Source organism: Clarias gariepinus, chromosome 8 (assembly GCF_024256425.1).
Source record: "Clarias gariepinus isolate MV-2021 ecotype Netherlands chromosome 8, CGAR_prim_01v2, whole genome shotgun sequence".
In the NCBI taxonomy this organism is placed as follows: Eukaryota; Metazoa; Chordata; class Actinopteri; order Siluriformes; family Clariidae; genus Clarias; species Clarias gariepinus.
Genome location: NC_071107.1, coordinates 1,077,501 through 1,097,058, shown reverse-complemented (window position 1 = coordinate 1,097,058; position 19,558 = coordinate 1,077,501). Strand labels below are relative to the sequence as shown.

Sequence of the window (19,558 nt, the reverse complement as noted above, 5' to 3'; positions counted from 1 at the left end):
CATATGCTGTGACACTCCTACAGTTCAAGACCCCCCATATATATATATATATATATATATATGAAGACTTATAAAGTTGTGTGCCTACTAAAAATTATGATCACTAGTTTCCATGAAAAATGCTTGTGAGACCAGATCAACTGCAGTTGAAACTAAAAAACAGTGAAAAGTGAGTGATGAGGCGTAAAGGTTAACAGGTGTAAAGTTAACAGCTGGTGTGACCTGCCCCTCTCTGCCCACTGGTGGCGCTCGAATACCTTAAAACTAAGTAACTGAAACTTGGGTCTATTTTTATAAAGACAGGGAGCAGCGCGTGCACAGGAGAGAAACACAGTGAGTATCTAAAGCTAAAGCTCGTTAATCAGCTGTTAGTAAGTGGAATTGTGACCAATAAGACGATAATAAATGTTTTTTTTAGCTGTTTGTTCCTTTTGTAAGGAGAGTTATTTCAGACTGTCTACATGTTTATTAAATGAAGCGCCAGTGTGAACCCTTACAATTCTAATGGGTGTAAAACGGTATGACTGAGCTGTAACACCGTCACTAAACTACATCATGGACTACAGGAGAAATCCGCTCCATGTCTCCTCTAGTGTCTGACAGGGAGGGACAGTGGACATGGTGTGAGTGTGTGTGTGTGTAAGTGCGTGCATATATATACACGGTACGCTGCGTGTGAGCGCGCGCATTGGAGCTGTGTTGTGTGGAATTTGGTTCCCCCATCGAGATGTGTTTCTCTTAGCCCCACCCCCGTGAAAACGGCGCAGGGAGCGCGCATTCAGAGAAAGGCTCGGCCCCGAGAGGTTGCGCGCGCGCCACTGAGACTCTACAGAGTGTAAAAGTGACTTTGTTACTGTTTTTAATCTCTGGAATGGAAGAGACGGAGACTTTCACGCGCCTGGGGTCCGTCCATCGTACGTCGCTTGACACATCCGAGATAAACTGACACATCTAAGATGAGATCATCGTGCTAATTACGATCGGGCTAATTCGGTTCTTCGAGCTCACCTGTTGTTGATGATTAGTAGAGCTGGATTGAGTTGTCTAGGATTATTGCGCGCTCGTGCGTTGGTTTAAAAGGCGATATGTATCGACAGTAGAAACACTGATCACGAGCCCTTTGACTGGCTGAGAAATGGAAAAAGAGCGGCTCAACTTTTTTTTTTGTAACAGGTGTTATGCGCTGAAATGCCCCCCTGCCATGGATTGACCCCCCCCTACATAATCGCTATCAAATATTATATTAGAACATAAATTCATAGGTTAATGGTTTACAAATTACAAATTACATGAGACAATAAAATAAAATAAGCAATATGAAAATAAATATGTTGTATATGAAGAAATAGAAATATTAATATTTTTTTCAAATACATGTATACTTTTGTATTGTTTATTTTATAAGTAAATTAGTTTCGTCCAATTTATCATTATTATATATATATATATATATATATATATATATATATATACTGTGTATATATATATATATGTCCATGGCAGGGGGGCATATACTTTTCTTTTCCCACGTGAGTCAGTCCATGTCAGTCGTGCTCTTTAACCAATCAGATGTGACCTCGCCATTTCAACCAATCATAACCCGCCAGGAGCACAGGCTAAATAAAGCTGCTCCAGAGCAGGTTCAAGCTTACGGATATGTTGCTATGACAACAAATGCTAGAAGCGCATCGAAGAACGAAACAATCCAAGATCAGGACAAATCCACAACAATCAAATCCAGCTAACTGAGTTAGCGACGTACGAAGAACGGACCCCTGGAAAACGAAACTCATTACATGCATTGTGTTGTTTTATTTTAATCACTTTATACACAACCCGGGGGCACTGGTGGCTCAGTAGTAGGTGTTTCGCCTGCCATGCGGAAGGCCCGGGTTCAATTCCCAGCCAGTGCCCAAAACCCCAGCCACTGGATGCAGTGCCGGTCCCTAGCCCGGATAAAATGGGAGGGTTGTGTCAGGAAGGGCATCCGGCGTAAAACCTGTGCCAAGTTGTAGTGCGGACTGGATAGTCCACTGTGGCGACCCCTTGTCGGGAGCAGCCGAAAGTCCAACAACACCAACTTTATACACAACCCATTATTTATTTATTATATTTTATAAATTAAATCATTTTCTTTGGTACATTTTGATAGAATATTTTAATTTCAGATTTCATTTAAAAAAATGAACCAGTGCCAGTGCTGATTCCTTTTATACTCAGTTTGGGTTTATTCAGATAGATGTGATTTTATACCCTTGTGAGTTGATATCACACACATTAAATGCAAATTATCTTGGATATTAAATAAATATAATAATATAAAACTCCAAATGATATCTGATTAACCCATTTGTTGTTCCCTCTTTTGGTCTCACTTTCTCTGTGTGTGTAACTTACAGTGTAATCCTGGGGGATAAAACCTCAAAATGAGTGTGTGTGGGGAACAGGACACAAAGAAAGACGAGAGGTGAGTGAAGGGTGTGAAAAACTAAACAGATCAGACTCTGGTGTGTATCTGTGAAAAGTCACTTGTGAACAGTTTTTCATGTGTGTGTGTGAATCATGTTTGTGTGTGTTTGTGCATTATGATCATAATTTGTGACAATAGAAAGGAAAAGTGTTCTGAAAAAAAAATCAGAAAAAAAAGAGTTTTGAAAAAATCAGTACTAAATATTCTTCTTTATTTAATTATTCAGTGTTGCTACAGAACAGTTATAATGATGCAGTGGTTGTGTGTGTTTAGTCTGATTCAGGGTAAGAGATCAGACTCACCTGAACCCAGCTGTGTGTCCATGAAGAGTGACCAGTCAATGGATCATCCAATAACATTTAAAGACACAGACTGTGTTACTGATCTGAGGTGAGTACAGTTTAATGTATGAGTGCAGTGTTTTATCACTCTCACTCTCACATAATCAAACATCTCTCAGATATCTGTGTATTAACGGGTGTGTGTTTGTAGTTATGAATATGATTTATAGTCCTTGTTAAACTTTTAACTAGTGTTTTGTTTCTTCATAGACCACAGAAGAATAAACCAAACATCACTGAGAAGAGTCAGTTAGAGTGGATATTTAAGGTGTGTGTGTGTGTGTGTGTGTGTGTGTGAGTAATATCGTTACCTGTCAGCTGCCTGTGATGTGAGTAATCATTACATCTATTCCACTCTCACTGTAATGTGACAGAACACTAAGAGAGATCACGAGTGTATTCATTGGGTTCAAACACACAGAAATGTTCACTGACTTACCTGCATGTTTTTGTTTGTTTATTTACGCCCTAATCTGGAGCTGGGGTCCGTTCTTCGTACGTCGATTTGTCCTGATCTTGGATTGTTTCGTTCTTCGATGCGCTTCTAGTATTTGTTGTCATAGCAACATATCCGTAAGCTTGAACCTGCTCGGAAGCAGCTTTATTTAATGTAAACAGGATTTAGCCTGCGATTGGTTGAAATGGCGAGGTAACATCTCATTGGTTAAAGAGCACGACTGACTCTAGTGGAAAAAGAAAAGTATATGCCCCCTGCCATGGACTCCCCCCCCCCCTCCCCCACCCACACACATAATCGCTATCAAATATTATATATGAACATAAATTCATAGGTTTATTGTTATCAAATATGATAAAACTATTATAATAAACCCTAGGCACGAGACAGCCGTCAAGACAATTAATACAAATTCTTGTATAATGTTTATTTTGTAACACATTTATTTTTCAGGGGTTTGTCAAAAATATGCAAATATTTTATAATGATAAATTGAATTAAACTAATTTTATTATAAAATAAACAATATAAAAGTATACATAATATTTCTATTTTTTCATGTACAACATATTTATTTTCATATTGCTTATTTTATTTTATTGTCTCATGTAATTTGTAATTTGTAAACCATTAACCTATGAATTTATGTTCTAATATAATATTTGATAGCGATTATGTGGGGGGGGGAATCCATAGCAGGGGGGCATTTCAGCGTATAACACGTGTTACCAAAAAAAAGTTGAGCCGCTCTTTTTCCATTTCGTCAAACAATCAAAGGGCTCGTGATCAGTGTTTCTACTGTCGATGCATATCACCTTTTAAACCAACGCACGAGCGCGCAATAATCCTAGACAACTCAATCCAGCTCTACTAATCATCAACAACAGGTGAGCTCGAAGAACCAAATTAGCCGGATCGTAATTAGCACGATGATGTGTCAATTCATCTCGGATGTGTCAAGCGACGTACGAAGAACGGAACCCTGGACACCTTCTGTACAGGATTAGAATAAAATACAGCATTTTAAAATTCCAGCGCTTAATCAGACAACAAAGAAGTTTTACATTTAGTTTTAATAAACACAAACTTTTATGACATTATAATGTTTTTGTATTTTTTCTTTCTGTTTCTAATCAGGAGCTGGAGCACAAAGTCATCACTCTGTTAAAAAATGAGCTGAAGAGATTTAAGAAGCTCCTGAGTCCAGATTACCCAGCATGCTCTAACAGGGGGGTGGAGGATGAGGAGGATCAGAGCAGTGTCAGAGCGTCAGCGCTGAAGATCACACTGCACGTCCTGAAGAACATGAACCACACAGATCTCGCTAACACACTGCAGAACAGTAAGAGCTCATGGGCTTATAACATCACTTTAACTTCAGAGGAAGGAAACTGCTGTAAATTTATTAAACACATCTCATCATAATGATGTGCTTTTATCAACAGAATATAATAACAGATCAGTACTGACATTACATATGATATACAGATATGAAAATATCAATAGTTAACAGAGATGATCATAGAGTTTACATTTTCTTCTTCTTTTTATCAGAACTCGTCTCTGTGTACCGGCGAAACCTCAAATCAAAACTGAGTGAAAAATGTAAAAGAATTAATGAAGGAATCTCACAGCCTGGAAGCTCAGCACTTCTGAATGAGATCTACACAGAGCTCTACATCACAGAGGGTCGGAGTGAAGACGTTAATAATGAACATGAGGTGAGACAGATTGAGACAGCGTCCAGGAGACCACCGACACAGGAGACATCCATCAAATGTAATGATCTCTTTAAAGACGAGTCCATCAGAAGTGTCCTGACTAAAGGAGTTGCTGGAATTGGAAAAACAGTCTCTGTGCAGAAGTTCATCCTGGACTGGGCTGAAGGAAAAGCAAATCAGGACGTCACCTTCATGTTTCCACTTCCCTTTAGAGAGCTGAATCTGATGAAGCAAAAACATCTCAGTCTGATGGACCTTGTTCATTACTTTTTCCCAGAAATCAAAGGATTAAAATTAATAGACTGTGAGATCAACAAAGTTCTGTTCATCTTTGATGGTCTGGATGAGTGTCGACTTCCTCTAAATTTTCAGAACAATGAGAGATTGTGTGATGTGACAGAGTTAGCCTCAGTGGATGTGCTGCTGACAAACCTCATCAAGGGGAACCTTCTTCCCTCTGCTCTCCTCTGGATCACCTCTCGACCAGGAGCAGCCAATCAGATCCCTCCTGAGTGTGTAGACCAGGTAACAGAGGTACGAGGGTTCAGTGATCCTCAGAAAGATGAGTACTTCAGGAAGAGGATCAGTGATCAGAGCCTGGCCAATAAAATCATCTCACACATAAAGTCTTCAAGAAGCCTTTACATCATGTGCCACATCCCAGTCTTCTGCTGGATCTCAGCCACTGTTCTAGAGAGAATGTTGGGTGAAGCAGAAAGTGGAGAGATCCCCAAGACTCTGACTCAAATGTTCACACACTTCCTGATCTTTCAGATCAAACACAAGGACCAAAAGTACCATCAGCAATGTGACCCTGATCTTCAGCAGACCAGAGAGAGTATCCTGGCTCTGGGAAAACTAGCTTTCCAGCAGCTGGAGAAAGGAAACCTGATCTTCTACGTGGAAGACCTGAGAGAGTGTGGCATTGATGTCAGAGAAGTGTCAGTGTACTCAGGAGTGTGTACTCAAATCTTCAGAGAGGAGTTTGGGCTTCACCTGGGGAAGGTGTTCAGCTTTGTACATCTGAGTGTTCAGGAGTTTCTGGCTGCTTTATATGCGTTTCTTTCCTTCATCAACAAAAAGACTACAAGACAACAAAACACTGATCTGTCTGATCTTTTCTCTAAATCAAACATGTCTGATTTCCTAAACAGTGCAGTGGACAAGTCCTTACAAAGTGAGAATGGACACCTGGACCTTTTCCTTCGCTTCCTCCTGGGTCTCTCACTGGAGTCCAACCAGACTCTCTTACGAGACCTACTGCCCCAGACAGGAAGCAGCTCTCACAGCAGACAGGAAACAGTCAAGTACATCAAGATGAAGATCAGAGAGAATCCATCTCCAGAGAAATCCATCAATCTGTTCCACTGTCTGAATGAACTGAATGATCATTCTCTAGTGCAGGAAGTACAACATTACCTGAACAAAGGAGATCACACGTGTCTCAGTGGAGTCAGACTCTCTCCTGCTCAGTGGTCAGCTCTGGTGTTTGTGTTGCTGAACTCAGAAGAGAATCTGGATGTGTTTAATTTGAGTAAATATGCCAGATCAGAGGAATGTCTTCTGAAGCTGCTGCCAGTCGTCAAATCATCCAGAAAAGCTGAGTGAGTCATTTTATAATCATTTATAAATATCACATTGTAAAATTATTTATTAACTGTATTACTAACTACATAAACTTTATTTATTTATTTATTTATTAATGTATTTCTCTAACATTGAGTAATGAGAGTGTTTACTAAATAGAGAGGATTATTTATTAAATAACTATTTTTTATGTTTTGGTGGTTTTTCTGTATTTTTACATTTAAATTTGAGATTTAGTGAAAAAATTAAGTTTCTGTAACGTGCAAATTTATATCCACTCATTGATATTAATTTTAAGACACACACACACACACACACACACACAGACAATAAAATGCAGATAAAATGTGCATAAATGTATATGAGAATACATGAGAAAAGTCAGATTTCAGGTTGTTTTTCCATCCATTAAACATATTAATACATAATTAGTCAATATTTACAGTTGATGTAATAAAGACAAACACAAATATTCAGATGTTTAACTGCGGATTGGGACTACACGTGTGTGTGTGTGTGTGTGTGTGTGTGTGTGTGTGTGTGTGTGTGTGTGTGTTTGTGTGAGAGAGAGAGAGAGATGTCAGTGTTCTGATGTATCATCATTTCTCTCCCAGGCTGTGTTGGTGTTATCTCACAGATGAAAGCTGTAGATTTCTGTCCTCAGTTCTCAGCTCAAACTCCTCCAGTCTGAGAGAACTGGACCTGAGTGGCAATAAGCTGCAGGATTCAGGAGTGAAGCTGCTCTCTGCTGGACTGGAGAATCCACACTGTACACTGGAGACACTGAGGTCAGATCATCACTTTCACATTCTGTTTATCTGATTGTTATTATTATAGTATAAACCTAATAATAGTAAAATGTAGAGCAACAAGTCTGATGTACAGATGTGGTCATTAAGACTGCGTGTGTTTTCCCGCGGGATGCCTCAATTTAGCGCGCGGCGCGCCGTGACTTGCCGTAAGCAACATTCGGGAATTTAAATAAATGTGTTGTGCTTCACTGAATATCCGCCAGATGGCGCATGGAAGGACTTTATTTAAACGCCGGACCAAGTACTGTACAACGAAGAATTGTGTATAATTACTTAGTCTAAAACAATATTGTTCCCAATGCTGAAGCAAACATGAATTTTATTTTGCTTTACAACAGATCTTTCATGATGAATGTGTGTATATGTGCTTCATATTTTTTTCATAATGATGAAATGAGATGCCCAAAATCGTGCTTTAAAATTCTTAATAAGTTTCTTATATATTTTTTGTAATGTTTTAACAGGGACAAAACAGTGAAAGACATGGCAATGTCTCGGTTTAAATGGTGTTGAAATTAATTTAATTTCCTGATAGTAGGCTCTCTGATAGTGTTAACTATGCGAATGTCCTGATTCGTGAATATGCCAACATATCTTATTTAAAACGTAAAAAATGTGTCGACATCATCAGAAGACATGAATGAACTATATATATTATATTATTAAGTAAATATTATTTTATGACCACGAGCTTCTTCTGGCATTTTATAATAATCATCATATTTGCTGTTTGTGTCCAGCATTTAATAATTATTTCATACATTATTTAACCACGGCTGGAAATAATAGCTGGAATGTGATGTGATTGTGAATTCATGACTGAAATAAAGCTGTTCGTCTTTTGTAACGTACTTTCACTTTACAAAAGGCAGCGTTTTTATAAAGCGTTTTTTAAAGGCAGCGTTTTTATGTAGGTTGATAAACGTGTGTTGTACAGTATATACACCGCGACAGCGCGCGCAGTTACTCACTTCTCACCTTTCATGTAGGTCTGCTCGGACTAATTAGTTTTAAACCCCTCAAAACTGTGTGTGTATACAGCCCCAAACCTCCATCAGTTATTAACGATAGCATCTATTTAGAAAAAATGCCCCAGTGATTTCGGAGCTTCAGGAAATCTCCCGGCGCTCTGCGCATAACACCGGGCCAACTCATGTCGGAAAGAATTTATAAACGGTTTCTAAACATGGGCTATTGTTTTTTTACTTATAATATTTGTTAATTTATTTAAATGAGGTTTGGGCTCAGGACTTCGATTCGGCATCGTGATTCTCCTCTTTAATTTACTCCATAGTTTTAATCAGCGCTCAGCTGAATGCATAAAGTTTTCCGGGAAACAGGAGTAGACTAATGATTATGAACGTGTCGGGAAAACAGCAAGCAGACTGACTCTGACCTTTTAAAAAAACGTTTGCGTTCATTTTCTGACGCGCTCAAGTTCACCAAAAACAATACAGAACAGCGCAGCTTATTTGCTTTCAAACATTTATAAAATCACGTTTTTTCGTTATTGTGAGTGCGCTTAAATAAAAGTTGAGTCTTATAAAGGCATGTAGTCTTATATAGTTTTATTATATAGTTTTTGCACATTAATCAGAGTCAGTGGCGGTCGGCCCATAGGGGGCGCTGGGGCACCGCCCTCCCTGATAAGAGGGGCTAAAAATGTAAAATATATTTTTACAAATTAAGTTTTTTAATTCGGTTTACCCACCAGTATGTGCCTACATGCGATATGAATAACATATACAACATTTCCCACCTAGTGACATTCATTCAACAGTGAATTTCCACAGACAGACTTGTATCGTTTCTGTCATGGGGCGCTGAGAAAAAGCGCCCCTGAGTGCAGCCAAATAGCCAGTCATGTAGCTGTTGCTAGGGTAAATTAATAAATATGCGGCCAATCAGTTTCTCAGAATTTTATGGTCTTGGGGCGCTGAAGATTCTGCCCCAAGCAGCAGAAAATACCGCGAGATTTAAGTTTTTTTTTCTTTTGAGGCGCGATCAATCAGAGTAATGATGGCGAACTTAACGAGCGAAGAGCAGTTTCCACCAAATTCGGTGAGATCCTTATTAATATACCCGTTTTAGACTGTTGTGTTAAATTGCATTTTTAAAACTGTTTTTCTTTGTGTGAACCACTTTTAGATGCAACTTTGCTTGAAAGGTGATCCAGCTGATCATACCCTTTGATGTTGATTATTGTATTTGATACTCTCTTAAGCATGCATGGCGTATTATACAATGGAAATTTGTTCATTTACTTTATCTGTAAAACTGGTGATTTTGAGGAGGAAATTAAATCATTACTGTTAATTGTAATCATCGTCTGACTGTTGATTTTAATTCTTATATTGGACTAAGCAAAGAAATATTTTGTCACATCAGCCCCACCAGGAAAAATTTTCACCAGCCGCCACTGATCAGAGTCCTCATCTGTTACATTTTTGAGGACAATAGTTTTTTTTTTCAGCCTGTCACGGCGTGCGCCCAAATCAATATCGCTCCTCGCTCACTAGTTAGGCGGCCTCTCATTCAGATATGCGAAGCAGCGGGGCTGCGGAATTAGGCACGAATAGTGAAGAAGAGCTCTCCTTGCTAATGATCCCGGGTTCATCCGCGCTATAAAATACTCTGGGTTTGTTGGTTTACAGTGGATTTTACTACGCGGTGTGAGTGAGACGCGCGCACACAACGCGGAAGTGCGGCATGCAAACGGGGCAATTGTATGGAATAAAATCACTGTCAAAAATATTCGTGCGTAAAAAAAAGATTTGTGTGTAATCCTGCCTTTTGTCTGAGTTGGATTCCAAAATCTACGGCCACGACAGCTTACAGATTTTGTGTGTTTGTTACAATAAAACTCTGAAATATGCGACTCTGACCGTTTACAGACACAAAACTCGTTCTTACAACTCCTCTGTTTTACGGACGAATTGCGAAATTACGCATACGAACGCTGTGCGTGAAACCACTGTTAAAAATACGTCATCAAGGTCACATGCACAGGCATTACTATCCGAGGGAAGAGGAATCGATTCGGCGCATGCGCCCCGCCTCCGTTTTAAACTCCTAAAATCTTACCTACTATAGTTAAAACATCTCTGTAATTTTACTACTCTTAAACATGTCCGAATATGTGAAAAAAAACTTACCTGAGACGATGAGAGAGCGCTCGACTGGGGTTAAAACAGTGGCGGGGAGCATGCGCCGAATCGATTCCTCTTCCCTGAGATAGTAATGCCTGTGCATGGGGCCGTGATGACGTATTTTTGACAGTGGTTTAACACACAGCATTCGTATGCGTAATTTTGCAATTCGTCCGTGAAACAGAGGAGTTGTAAAAACGAGTTTTGTATATTTCAGAGTTGTATTGTAACAAACACACAAAATCTCGTATCTGTAAGCTGTCGTGGCCATAAATTTTGGAATCCAACTCAGACAAAAGACAGGATTACACACAAATCTTTTTTTTTACGCACAAATATTTTTGACAGTGATTTTATTCCATACAATTGGAACGCGCCCCAGAGACTTCAAAGAAGAGCCAGCGCAAGCGGACGGAGGCAGGAGCTGCTGTCCGCGGATGGCCGTCGTACTCGTATTTTATAGCGCAGGGTGCAAACCAGGGATCATTATATTATTTAGCATTATAAGACTAAAAAGTGGCAGCTGGCACGCCTAAAAATAGACGCAGTTTAATTTTTTTATAGTCTAAATTAAAATCCTCCTCTTTAGTGCCTCCTATTCCTATTAATCCTATTGTTCTTTTAGTGTCACTGTGTGTGCTTACAATGCCAGACAACATTCAAAGGCAAATTATTCACTCTCCCCAAGTGTGAATCAGCTGTTCTCACCTATATATATTAACCTATACGTTCTCACCTAAAGTGTTTAGGTGAAATTCCACCAAGTGTGACAAATATGCAAAGAAAAAAAAGGGGCAAATACTTTTTCATGGCACTTCACATGTAGTCAGATTGTTCCACTGGGCTGAAACTGTAGCAGGTGGAGTTATAGCACTTTTCAAATCACACTTACTATACACTGATATGAATAACTTTGAATGATGAATGCTACGTTAATATGATCTCGGGCTTGCTCCACATTATAAAAGCAAAGCGCGGAGATGGAGATCAGGGAAGTACGTGATGTGGTGGAAAATAGGCAGTGGCGGTTCTACACTGAATTGCTCCGCGGGCGAGACTCCCTCCCGCCCCCTGTCAGCGCCACTTCCAACCAACCAAACCCCCTGTCTGAAGTCTGCTCGGTCTTGTTAATTTGTTTTAAAACCCCCAATTCTGTGAATTCCCCCAGCAGCGAAACCGGTTTGATGACTTCACACCTGTTGTAAAGGTGAGATGGGGGATTACAGTAACTGTGGGTGCGCTTCACCTCGGAGCGCGCTGTCGCGTTGTATTCAATGAATAGACTAAAACAAAATCATGTTTGCTTCAGCATTGGAAACAATATTGTATTAGATTAACTTTATTAAAGATTATACACTTTTGTATTCTTTGTCCACACACGTGGGCATCTTTAAATTTTTTGATATTGATCCTTTCTCGATGCAGCGAATTTTCTGAGCAAATTAATAATAATTTCCATGAATGAAAAGCAGGAAGAAGAAAAGGTTACGCGAAAATAAGAAAAAGCTTTAGAGGTAAATGCTGTGAAATGCTTCAAATGAACAGATTCTGCCTATAACAGGTCAGGGACAGTGAGGCTGGATCCAGCAGCGCACCACGTCCCACACCATAATACATGCTGATGATGACCAACACGTCTCCCCTCATCTACCAGAGCCAAGGAAAAAGAATGTCAATCAAACAGAATAAAATTAGTAGCAGCACTAACTTGTGCTAGTTATTATGATGGTGGTCAATATTAATTGAAATAATGTTTCTCAGCATTATTTCGTGTTAATATTGACTACCATGATAATTAACTAGTTTACTAGCGTGAGCTACTGCTGCTACTGATTTTATTTCAGCTTACCTGTTCAGTTTTATTGCCATTCCCTTTAAAATATTGTCTTTATAGATTTATATGTTGTTTGTCTTGATGTTCTTTTTTTTTCGTTTCTTTGACCCAATATATGTTCAGTGATACTTCAAATAACATGTTTAAATAGCATTGATTTCTGTATTGTGTTATATTTTTATACTAGTAACTGGTGTTATAAATGTATCTCTACATTAATGAGCCAATGTATTATGGTGTGGGCTGCTGTGGGCCAGGAAGTCCAAGGCCACTTTTTGGTCCCAGTCCGCCCCTGTAATAACGAATGGAGAAAGCGCAGTCAAAGCCCGGGGATTCTGTGTTCAGCGGGGGGCCAGTGGTGAATAGCTGACACTCAATGACAGCCAATGAAATTGAAGCATTTTTGGCGCTTTCCACGTGGTGTGGCGTTGCTTAAATAATATCTGTATAATATCCGTATATCCTATAAAATCGTCCAGACCCTGGTTCGAATCCCGCTCTGGGTGAAAATGTAATAAATGTGAATCCTTTGTTTTACACTTTTTGCTTATGATAATCATTAAATTACAGCAACTGTGTGGTGAGTGCTAATGTGTTTCATAGCTTAAGAAAAAAAAAATCTCAATTGCAAACATGCATTTAGTACTGAAGCATAAGTTAATATATAATGGTATTTTAGCAAATAGCACCGGCATTTTGAGCAACATCAGGCTAACATCATACATCTTTGTAGTCCTTTTGCACACGCGCGGGTGCGTTACAATAATAATAATAATACATTTGGAGAACTACTACTACTACAAATAATAATTCTGAATGAAAATGATGAATAAATACATATCAGTTTGAGCTTGACACGTTTATGAGCTCTGTCGCTTGCCGTCAATGGGCGCCTAAGAGACATAACATTTTTCGGCTTCAGTAGACACACAATACTTTAGACTGAAACACGACTGCCCCCTACAGGTATTGAAGGGCATTTTCACAGCTTGCCGCGCGCACTCGCGGCAAGTCGTGGGATCCCTTTTCCGAAAACGTGCGTTTTTTAAGGCCAGATCTGTATAACAAGAGACTGACAGAATATGAAGCATTTTACTATTTAAACCTTTCAAGTACTCCAGTTTTCTCCTTAAAGACATGCAGATTAGAATAATTAGCATTCCCATATTGACCATAGTGTGTGTGTGTGTGTGTGTGTGTCATGTGGTGTATTGTCCAGTGTGACCCCACCTCCTGCCCTAAGTCTCCTGTGATAGACTCCAGGCTTCTCATGAATCTGTACAGGATAAACACTATAGAAAACTAAAAAATTAATAATAATTATCAGTGGTACATTTCACTCTATACCAGGGGTCGGCAACTTCAAATAAAAAGAAAACACCAGAAGACACAAAACCCTTTTGTATGAAGCCCCCAGTGATCATGTGGTAAAATAAATAAACTGAACAAACCGTGCATTATGGGGTAAAACTGCATATATAATTTTTTTTCTTTATTCTATGTATTCTGTGTAAAACGCTAAGTTGAAGGTTATTTAAAAAAAAAATACTGAATGTCTATTTGTCCTCCTCATATTAATGAAATAAAAAGTCAAACTTAAATTATCCACCTGCAGGAACCAAAACTTCCGTCTGTGTCCGTGTGCCGTCATCCTTTTATGGCGTGTACTGGAGCGTGCAGTCAGTGTCAATCTGAATAAAACCGGGACTCGAAAAGCTCAATAAATCGTGTACCGGCGGGAGTCACACATCGGTGGTTGTGACGCATATTTTAAGTGACAAAGTTGAATTACATTTAAAAAAACTAACAAACTTAAATAAACCTAATTTAAATAAAATACTCATTATTTATGTTCCAAAGCCACAGGGAGCCGCAGCAGAGGGATGAAAGAGACACATGCGGCTCCGGAGCCGAGGGCTGCCGACTCCTGCTCTATACTAATGTTGGGACGGTTAATAAATAGGATAAACTCAAGAAAAAAACAAAAATGTTTCATTTATTTTACTTGTTTATCCTGGTCACATGACTTCTGTTCAAAACTTTTCACCATTTTTGATGTGCCTGCTGACTTCGTCCATATCCCTACTGTTTACATCCATATTGTATCTTCATGTTATGTCATGTTCATTTCTGAGGACGGTCACAAGCTACACACAAAACTAACACAGGATATGTGAAACAACCATCAGGACATAAACGTTTAAAATAGACTGGGACTAACACACACAGAGCATATAATACATACACCTGTGTGTGTAAGTGTGTGAAAGTACCTGTGTGTATGTGTGTGTGTGTGTGTGTGTGTGTGTGTGTGTGTGTGTACAGTATCTATAACTGTTGATCTCTCTACAGGCTGATAGACTGCAGTATTACAGGTGAAGGTTGTGCTGCTCTGGTTTCAGCTCTGAGGTCAAACCCCTCATCACACCTGAGAGAACTGAATCTGAAAGGCAATCAACCAGGAGAATCAGGAGTGAAGCTGCTCTCTGATCTACTGAATGATCCACACTGTACACTGGAAAAACTAGAGTGAGTTACTGACACACACACACACACACACACACACACACGCTTTATTTTTTAAATACACAGAGTTAATTCTACTCTCTTCAACTTGGATCTGATCTTAAGGTGCTAACTCTCTCTCTCTCTCTTTCTCTCTCTCTCTCCGTCTCTCTCTCTCTCTCAGTTCAGTTCAGTTCAGAAGAGCTTTATTGGCATGAATGTTAACAAAAGTATTACACTGTTGCCAAAGCAATTAGAAAACATTAATTACATCATAAACAACATAAATCTGAATTTATGAACCTATTTAAACATTACAAACATATTAGATATGAAAGAATATTATATTTGGTAGACATAAAGGAAAACAACCCTCCCCCCCTTCGCACAAAACAAATAAATAATAAATAAAATATTAAAAATAAAAATAAATAAATAAAATAACATATTGTGGCGTGGGCGCGGCGGCGGCTGACGACCAGCATGCTTTGCGGGAATGTCGGTGTGTTCACCATGATGGGGAAAGGTGTTTGGGTTAGTGACTTCGGCCCTGTTGTGTGTGTGTTGAGGTGTAACGTGTGAAATGTGCTCTAATTTAGGCTGACGCTGAATTAGAGGTAGGCTCCTGAGTGAAGGTGCTGCTCATGCCATACCGGCTGTGTGCTAAATAAAGTACTCCCAGCCATTGCATTGGGTAGCAAATAAGCTCACTCGTCTCTCCAGCATTCTTCTCGGCGTAAAAACGCTACATTGGTGTCAGAAGTGGGATGGAGAGTAACGGGTTCGAGCGGACAACGGAAGACCTACTGAAAATCCAAGCGGGCCGCCGAGTAGCGGAGCGACTACTCGCGAAGAAGAAGCGTTTTCCCGACGGCGCTAAAGCGAGCACACCACGGCAACCAACGCGGAGCGGCGAGGTGAAAATCCCGGCGCTGGATCTCGGGGTGGAGGCTGGCGCAGCGCAAGCGCCGGAGCAAGAGACAGCTCCGCGCGCCGTTAGCCGGCAAAGCGACCTGCCGCTGCGCGAGGCCGAGCGCGCTGAGCCCATATCGGCGGTACATCACGGCGGAAGAGCCGAGCGACCGCCTGCAGCTTAGTGGCGCTCCGTTCGTGAACCTAGCCGGGGACAGGGCTACCCGTCGCGGCTAGGCAACGAGCAACTTCCCGACGTTTCGCGGCGAGGCCGAGGCACGGGACAGCGTACACCAGCAGCCGCTAAACTAGCGCCGGGAGGACACTTGGGAAGCCCCGCTGGGCTCTACATTGACTGTGTGCTGGATGGCGTCTTACTGCGGGCGCTCGTGGACACCGGCTCCACTGTTTCGCTGCTGCGCTCTGGATTACTGGGGCAAAGCAAGCGTGTTTGCGGACGGCCTGATCCTGCCTTCAGCATCTGCACCGTTGCTGGGGGCTACGTGAAGGTAAGGGCGTGTCGCACAGTGCGAGTCCAGGTGGGTGGACGAACTTATTCCCACGGGTTCGTTGTGGGGGACGTCGAGGAGGACTGCGTTTTGGGGTTGGATATTTTGGAGAGATGGGGTGCGCTGCTGAATTTGTCCAGCGGAACTCTGCGTGGTAACTTCGGGGTAGCCAGGTTGCTCGGACCCAAACCACAGCCGGACAGGTTAGCAGCACACACCCGGGGGGCGGAACTTCCGGTAGCAGACCGAGCGGGAAATCTGCGCGCTAACACCGGCGCTTTACCTCGCCGGCCGGGCAGCAAAGCGCGTGGCCGGTTCTGCGAGCAAGTGGAGCGCTGTCGCGACGTAGAACCCTCGACGCAGGACGTTCCCCCCGTGCAGTCCTCCGGTGGTGATCAGCCGTCCGAGCCAGCATGCAGCCGTCTTACTGCGTCTCCCAGAGCGTCACCCGCAGTCGCTCCGCCGGTCTCGCCGGTCTCACAGCTGAACTTTGAACCGCTCATTGCCAGGCAGAAGGGCCCCACCCAGCGCTCGCGGGCACCGCTGCAAGACTTTCAGGTGGGGGCACCTATGGGGCGAATGGGCGTGGACACTCACAGCCAGGGGCGAGATTTTGCTGCTGGCGAGCAGGTGTGGGTGTGTTCCTCCGGAAGGAGAAGGAGGGGGCTCTCGGCCAGGCGTGTGTCTCACTGGGTGGGCCCCTGTGCGGTAATAGCTCGGCTCTCCGATGTCATCTACCGGGTGCGGTTGGCGGGGCGGGTACGAGTTTTGCTCCACCGGGACCGTCTTGCGCCTTACCAGCCGCACGCCGATGAAACATCGAACTCTGTGGAGGCCGGACCGCCTCAGGACTACGTTTGCGTTCATCCCTCACCTGCCAAAGGACGCCGGCGTTCCCACCGCCAGCGCCGACCGCCTCCACGCTTCCGAAACAAAGTTCTTCATGGTGACCAGGGACGGTCACAGCTCGGGTGGGGGCAGTGTGGCGTGGGCGCGGCGGCGGCTGACGACCAGCATGCTTTGCGGGAATGTCGGTGTGTTCACCATGATGGGGAAAGGTGTTTGGGTTAGTGACTTCGGCCCTGTTGTGTGTGTGTTGAGGTGTAACGTGTGAAATGTGCTCTAATTTAGGCTGACGCTGAATTAGAGGTAGGCTCCTGAGTGAAGGTGCTGCTCATGCCATACCGGCTGTGTGCTAAATAAAGTACTCCCAGCCATTGCATTGGGTAGCAAATAAGCTCACTCGTCTCTCCAGCATTCTTCTCGGCGTAAAAACGCTACAATATATATATATATATATATATATATATATATATATATATATATATATATACACATACACACATGAAAATAAAAAAAATATATAACATCAATATTAACAACAAGAACAACTATTTGAACAGTAGTGATATACAATTATTATTACTATTATTTATTTATTTTTATTTATTTTTAGTTAGTTAGGAACATTCAGGTTACGCTGTGTCTCACTGTCTCTCAGGCTCTCACACTCGGACACAAACTTCGCAGCGAGGGTAGCAGTGCGGCCTTCTCCTAAAATTATTCTTATTTTTTAACCTTCTGTTAATTTGGAAAAATTTGGGGTTTTGTGCGTGATGATCTCAGTGAAGGTGTTCCTTATGTGTTGATATTTTTGGCAGTAAAGAAGGAAGTCCATTTCCTCACCGCTCGTACACTGAGCACACAGTCTCTGCTCTCGGGGCAGCCGGGTTCTCCTGTGTCTGCCCGTCTCCACAGCCAGACGGTGTCCCTCAGCCTGTACCTCGTCAGGATCTGTGTCTGCTTTATGTCTCTGACGGTGAAGAGACACTCTGCCGGTTCCTCCTCTCTCTCTTAAGGGCCCGATAGCAGTGTAGTCTGGACTGGGTTTGGGTCTGACTGTCCCAGTGCTCCAGATACTCTCTCCTCATCTGATCAGTGATTTGTCTGATGCTCTGAGACTGCAGTGTGTTAGGGGTTAATGTGTTAGTGAGTCTCAGGACCAGCTGACAGAGGGGACTGGGTTTAGGGCCGAGCTCTTGGGTTCTCAGTGCTTCGTACTGCAGGGTGTCTCATTAGTCAATTTAAGATGTTTATAGAATTTTACTGCTCTTTTTTGGAGGCTATAATCAGCAGGAATCGGCCTAATTCTGGGCTACATTCGTTAATTGGTGTTTTTCTCTGAATTTTGAGGAGATTTCTACAGAATTCTGCATGTAGGAACTCAGTGGGATGTTTGTCCCAGCGAGTGTAGTCGTGTTTACTGAGTGGACCCCAAACCTCACATCCGTACAGCGCAATAGGCGCAATGACGCTATCAAAGATTTTACACCAGATTCTAATTGGGATGTGTATTTTGTAGGATCTTTTCTTAATTGCATGTAGAGCTCTTCATGCATTCACTTCCAGATTCAAACCTCCGGAGGCGCTGAGTTTCAGTCCCAGGTAGTCATAGTGTGACGCGTGTTCTAGGGCGGTGTTTCCCAGAGTGAACATGTGTCTGTTTTCCTGAGATTTTTTTGGAAGATGATAATTTTGGTTTTTAAAACCCTCTCTCTCTCTCTCTGTCTCTCTCTCTCTCTTTCTGTGTCTCTCTCTCTCTCTCCCTCTCTCTTTGTCTCTCTCTCTGCCTTTCTCCCACTCCCTCTCTCTCTCTGTCTCTCTCTCTTTGCGCATGCGCTGGGTGTGAGTGAGCGTGCGGAAGGCTGTCTGGCATCCTGCCAAGTTTTTGAGGCCTACTGCCAAGTTTATTTATGTATTTATTTTTGGTTTATGTTATTATTTAAAAAACAAAAAAAGTTAAAAGATTATAGTGAGAAAGAGTGAGCGAGGCACCATGGCCTCTGAGGCCGATGTGGAGCCTTTGTTTCTCCAGAATGGCGTCAGGTGTTTTGTGGAAGACGGTGTACTGCTGGAGAAAGTTCTGCTAGCGATGGAGGAGCAGATCGGGTGCCAGAACATCTACTCTGCCTCCCGGATGAATAAAGCAGTTGTGGTCTTCCTGACCAAAAAAACACTCGTGACCTCGGCAAAAAAAATGGGATACGAGTAAGAGACATCATGGTCCAGGTCACCCCTCTCTCTGTGCCAGCAACACGAGTGGTGATCTCCAACATCCCCCCGTTCATTAAGGATAAGCAGATACTAAGGGAGCTGGCGCGCTTTGGGAAGTTCACCAGCCCTATGAAACCCTTCTCGCTCGGGTGTAAAAGCTCGAGCATGAAGCACGTCCTGTCTTTCCGCAGGCAAGTCTTAATGATT

The 19,558-nt window shown here is 42.0% G+C and overlaps 1 protein-coding gene across 1 annotated transcript in view; it reads left to right on the top strand.

Annotated features, from left to right (window-relative positions):
- Positions 1-216: 216 nt before the first annotated feature.
- The window catches only part of LOC128529045 (NACHT, LRR and PYD domains-containing protein 3-like), a 112,672-nt gene continuing 93,330 nt past the window's right edge, over positions 217-19,558 (top strand). The window contains exons 1-7 of the mRNA XM_053502349.1: positions 217-333; positions 2,400-2,467; positions 2,744-2,860; positions 3,022-3,079; positions 4,406-4,610; positions 4,823-6,593; positions 7,191-7,364. Coding sequence (XP_053358324.1) covers positions 2,427-2,467; positions 2,744-2,860; positions 3,022-3,079; positions 4,406-4,610; positions 4,823-6,593; positions 7,191-7,364 — 2,366 coding nt within the window. The 5' untranslated portion in view covers positions 217-333; positions 2,400-2,426. The remainder of the gene's footprint in view (positions 334-2,399; positions 2,468-2,743; positions 2,861-3,021; positions 3,080-4,405; positions 4,611-4,822; positions 6,594-7,190; positions 7,365-19,558) is intronic.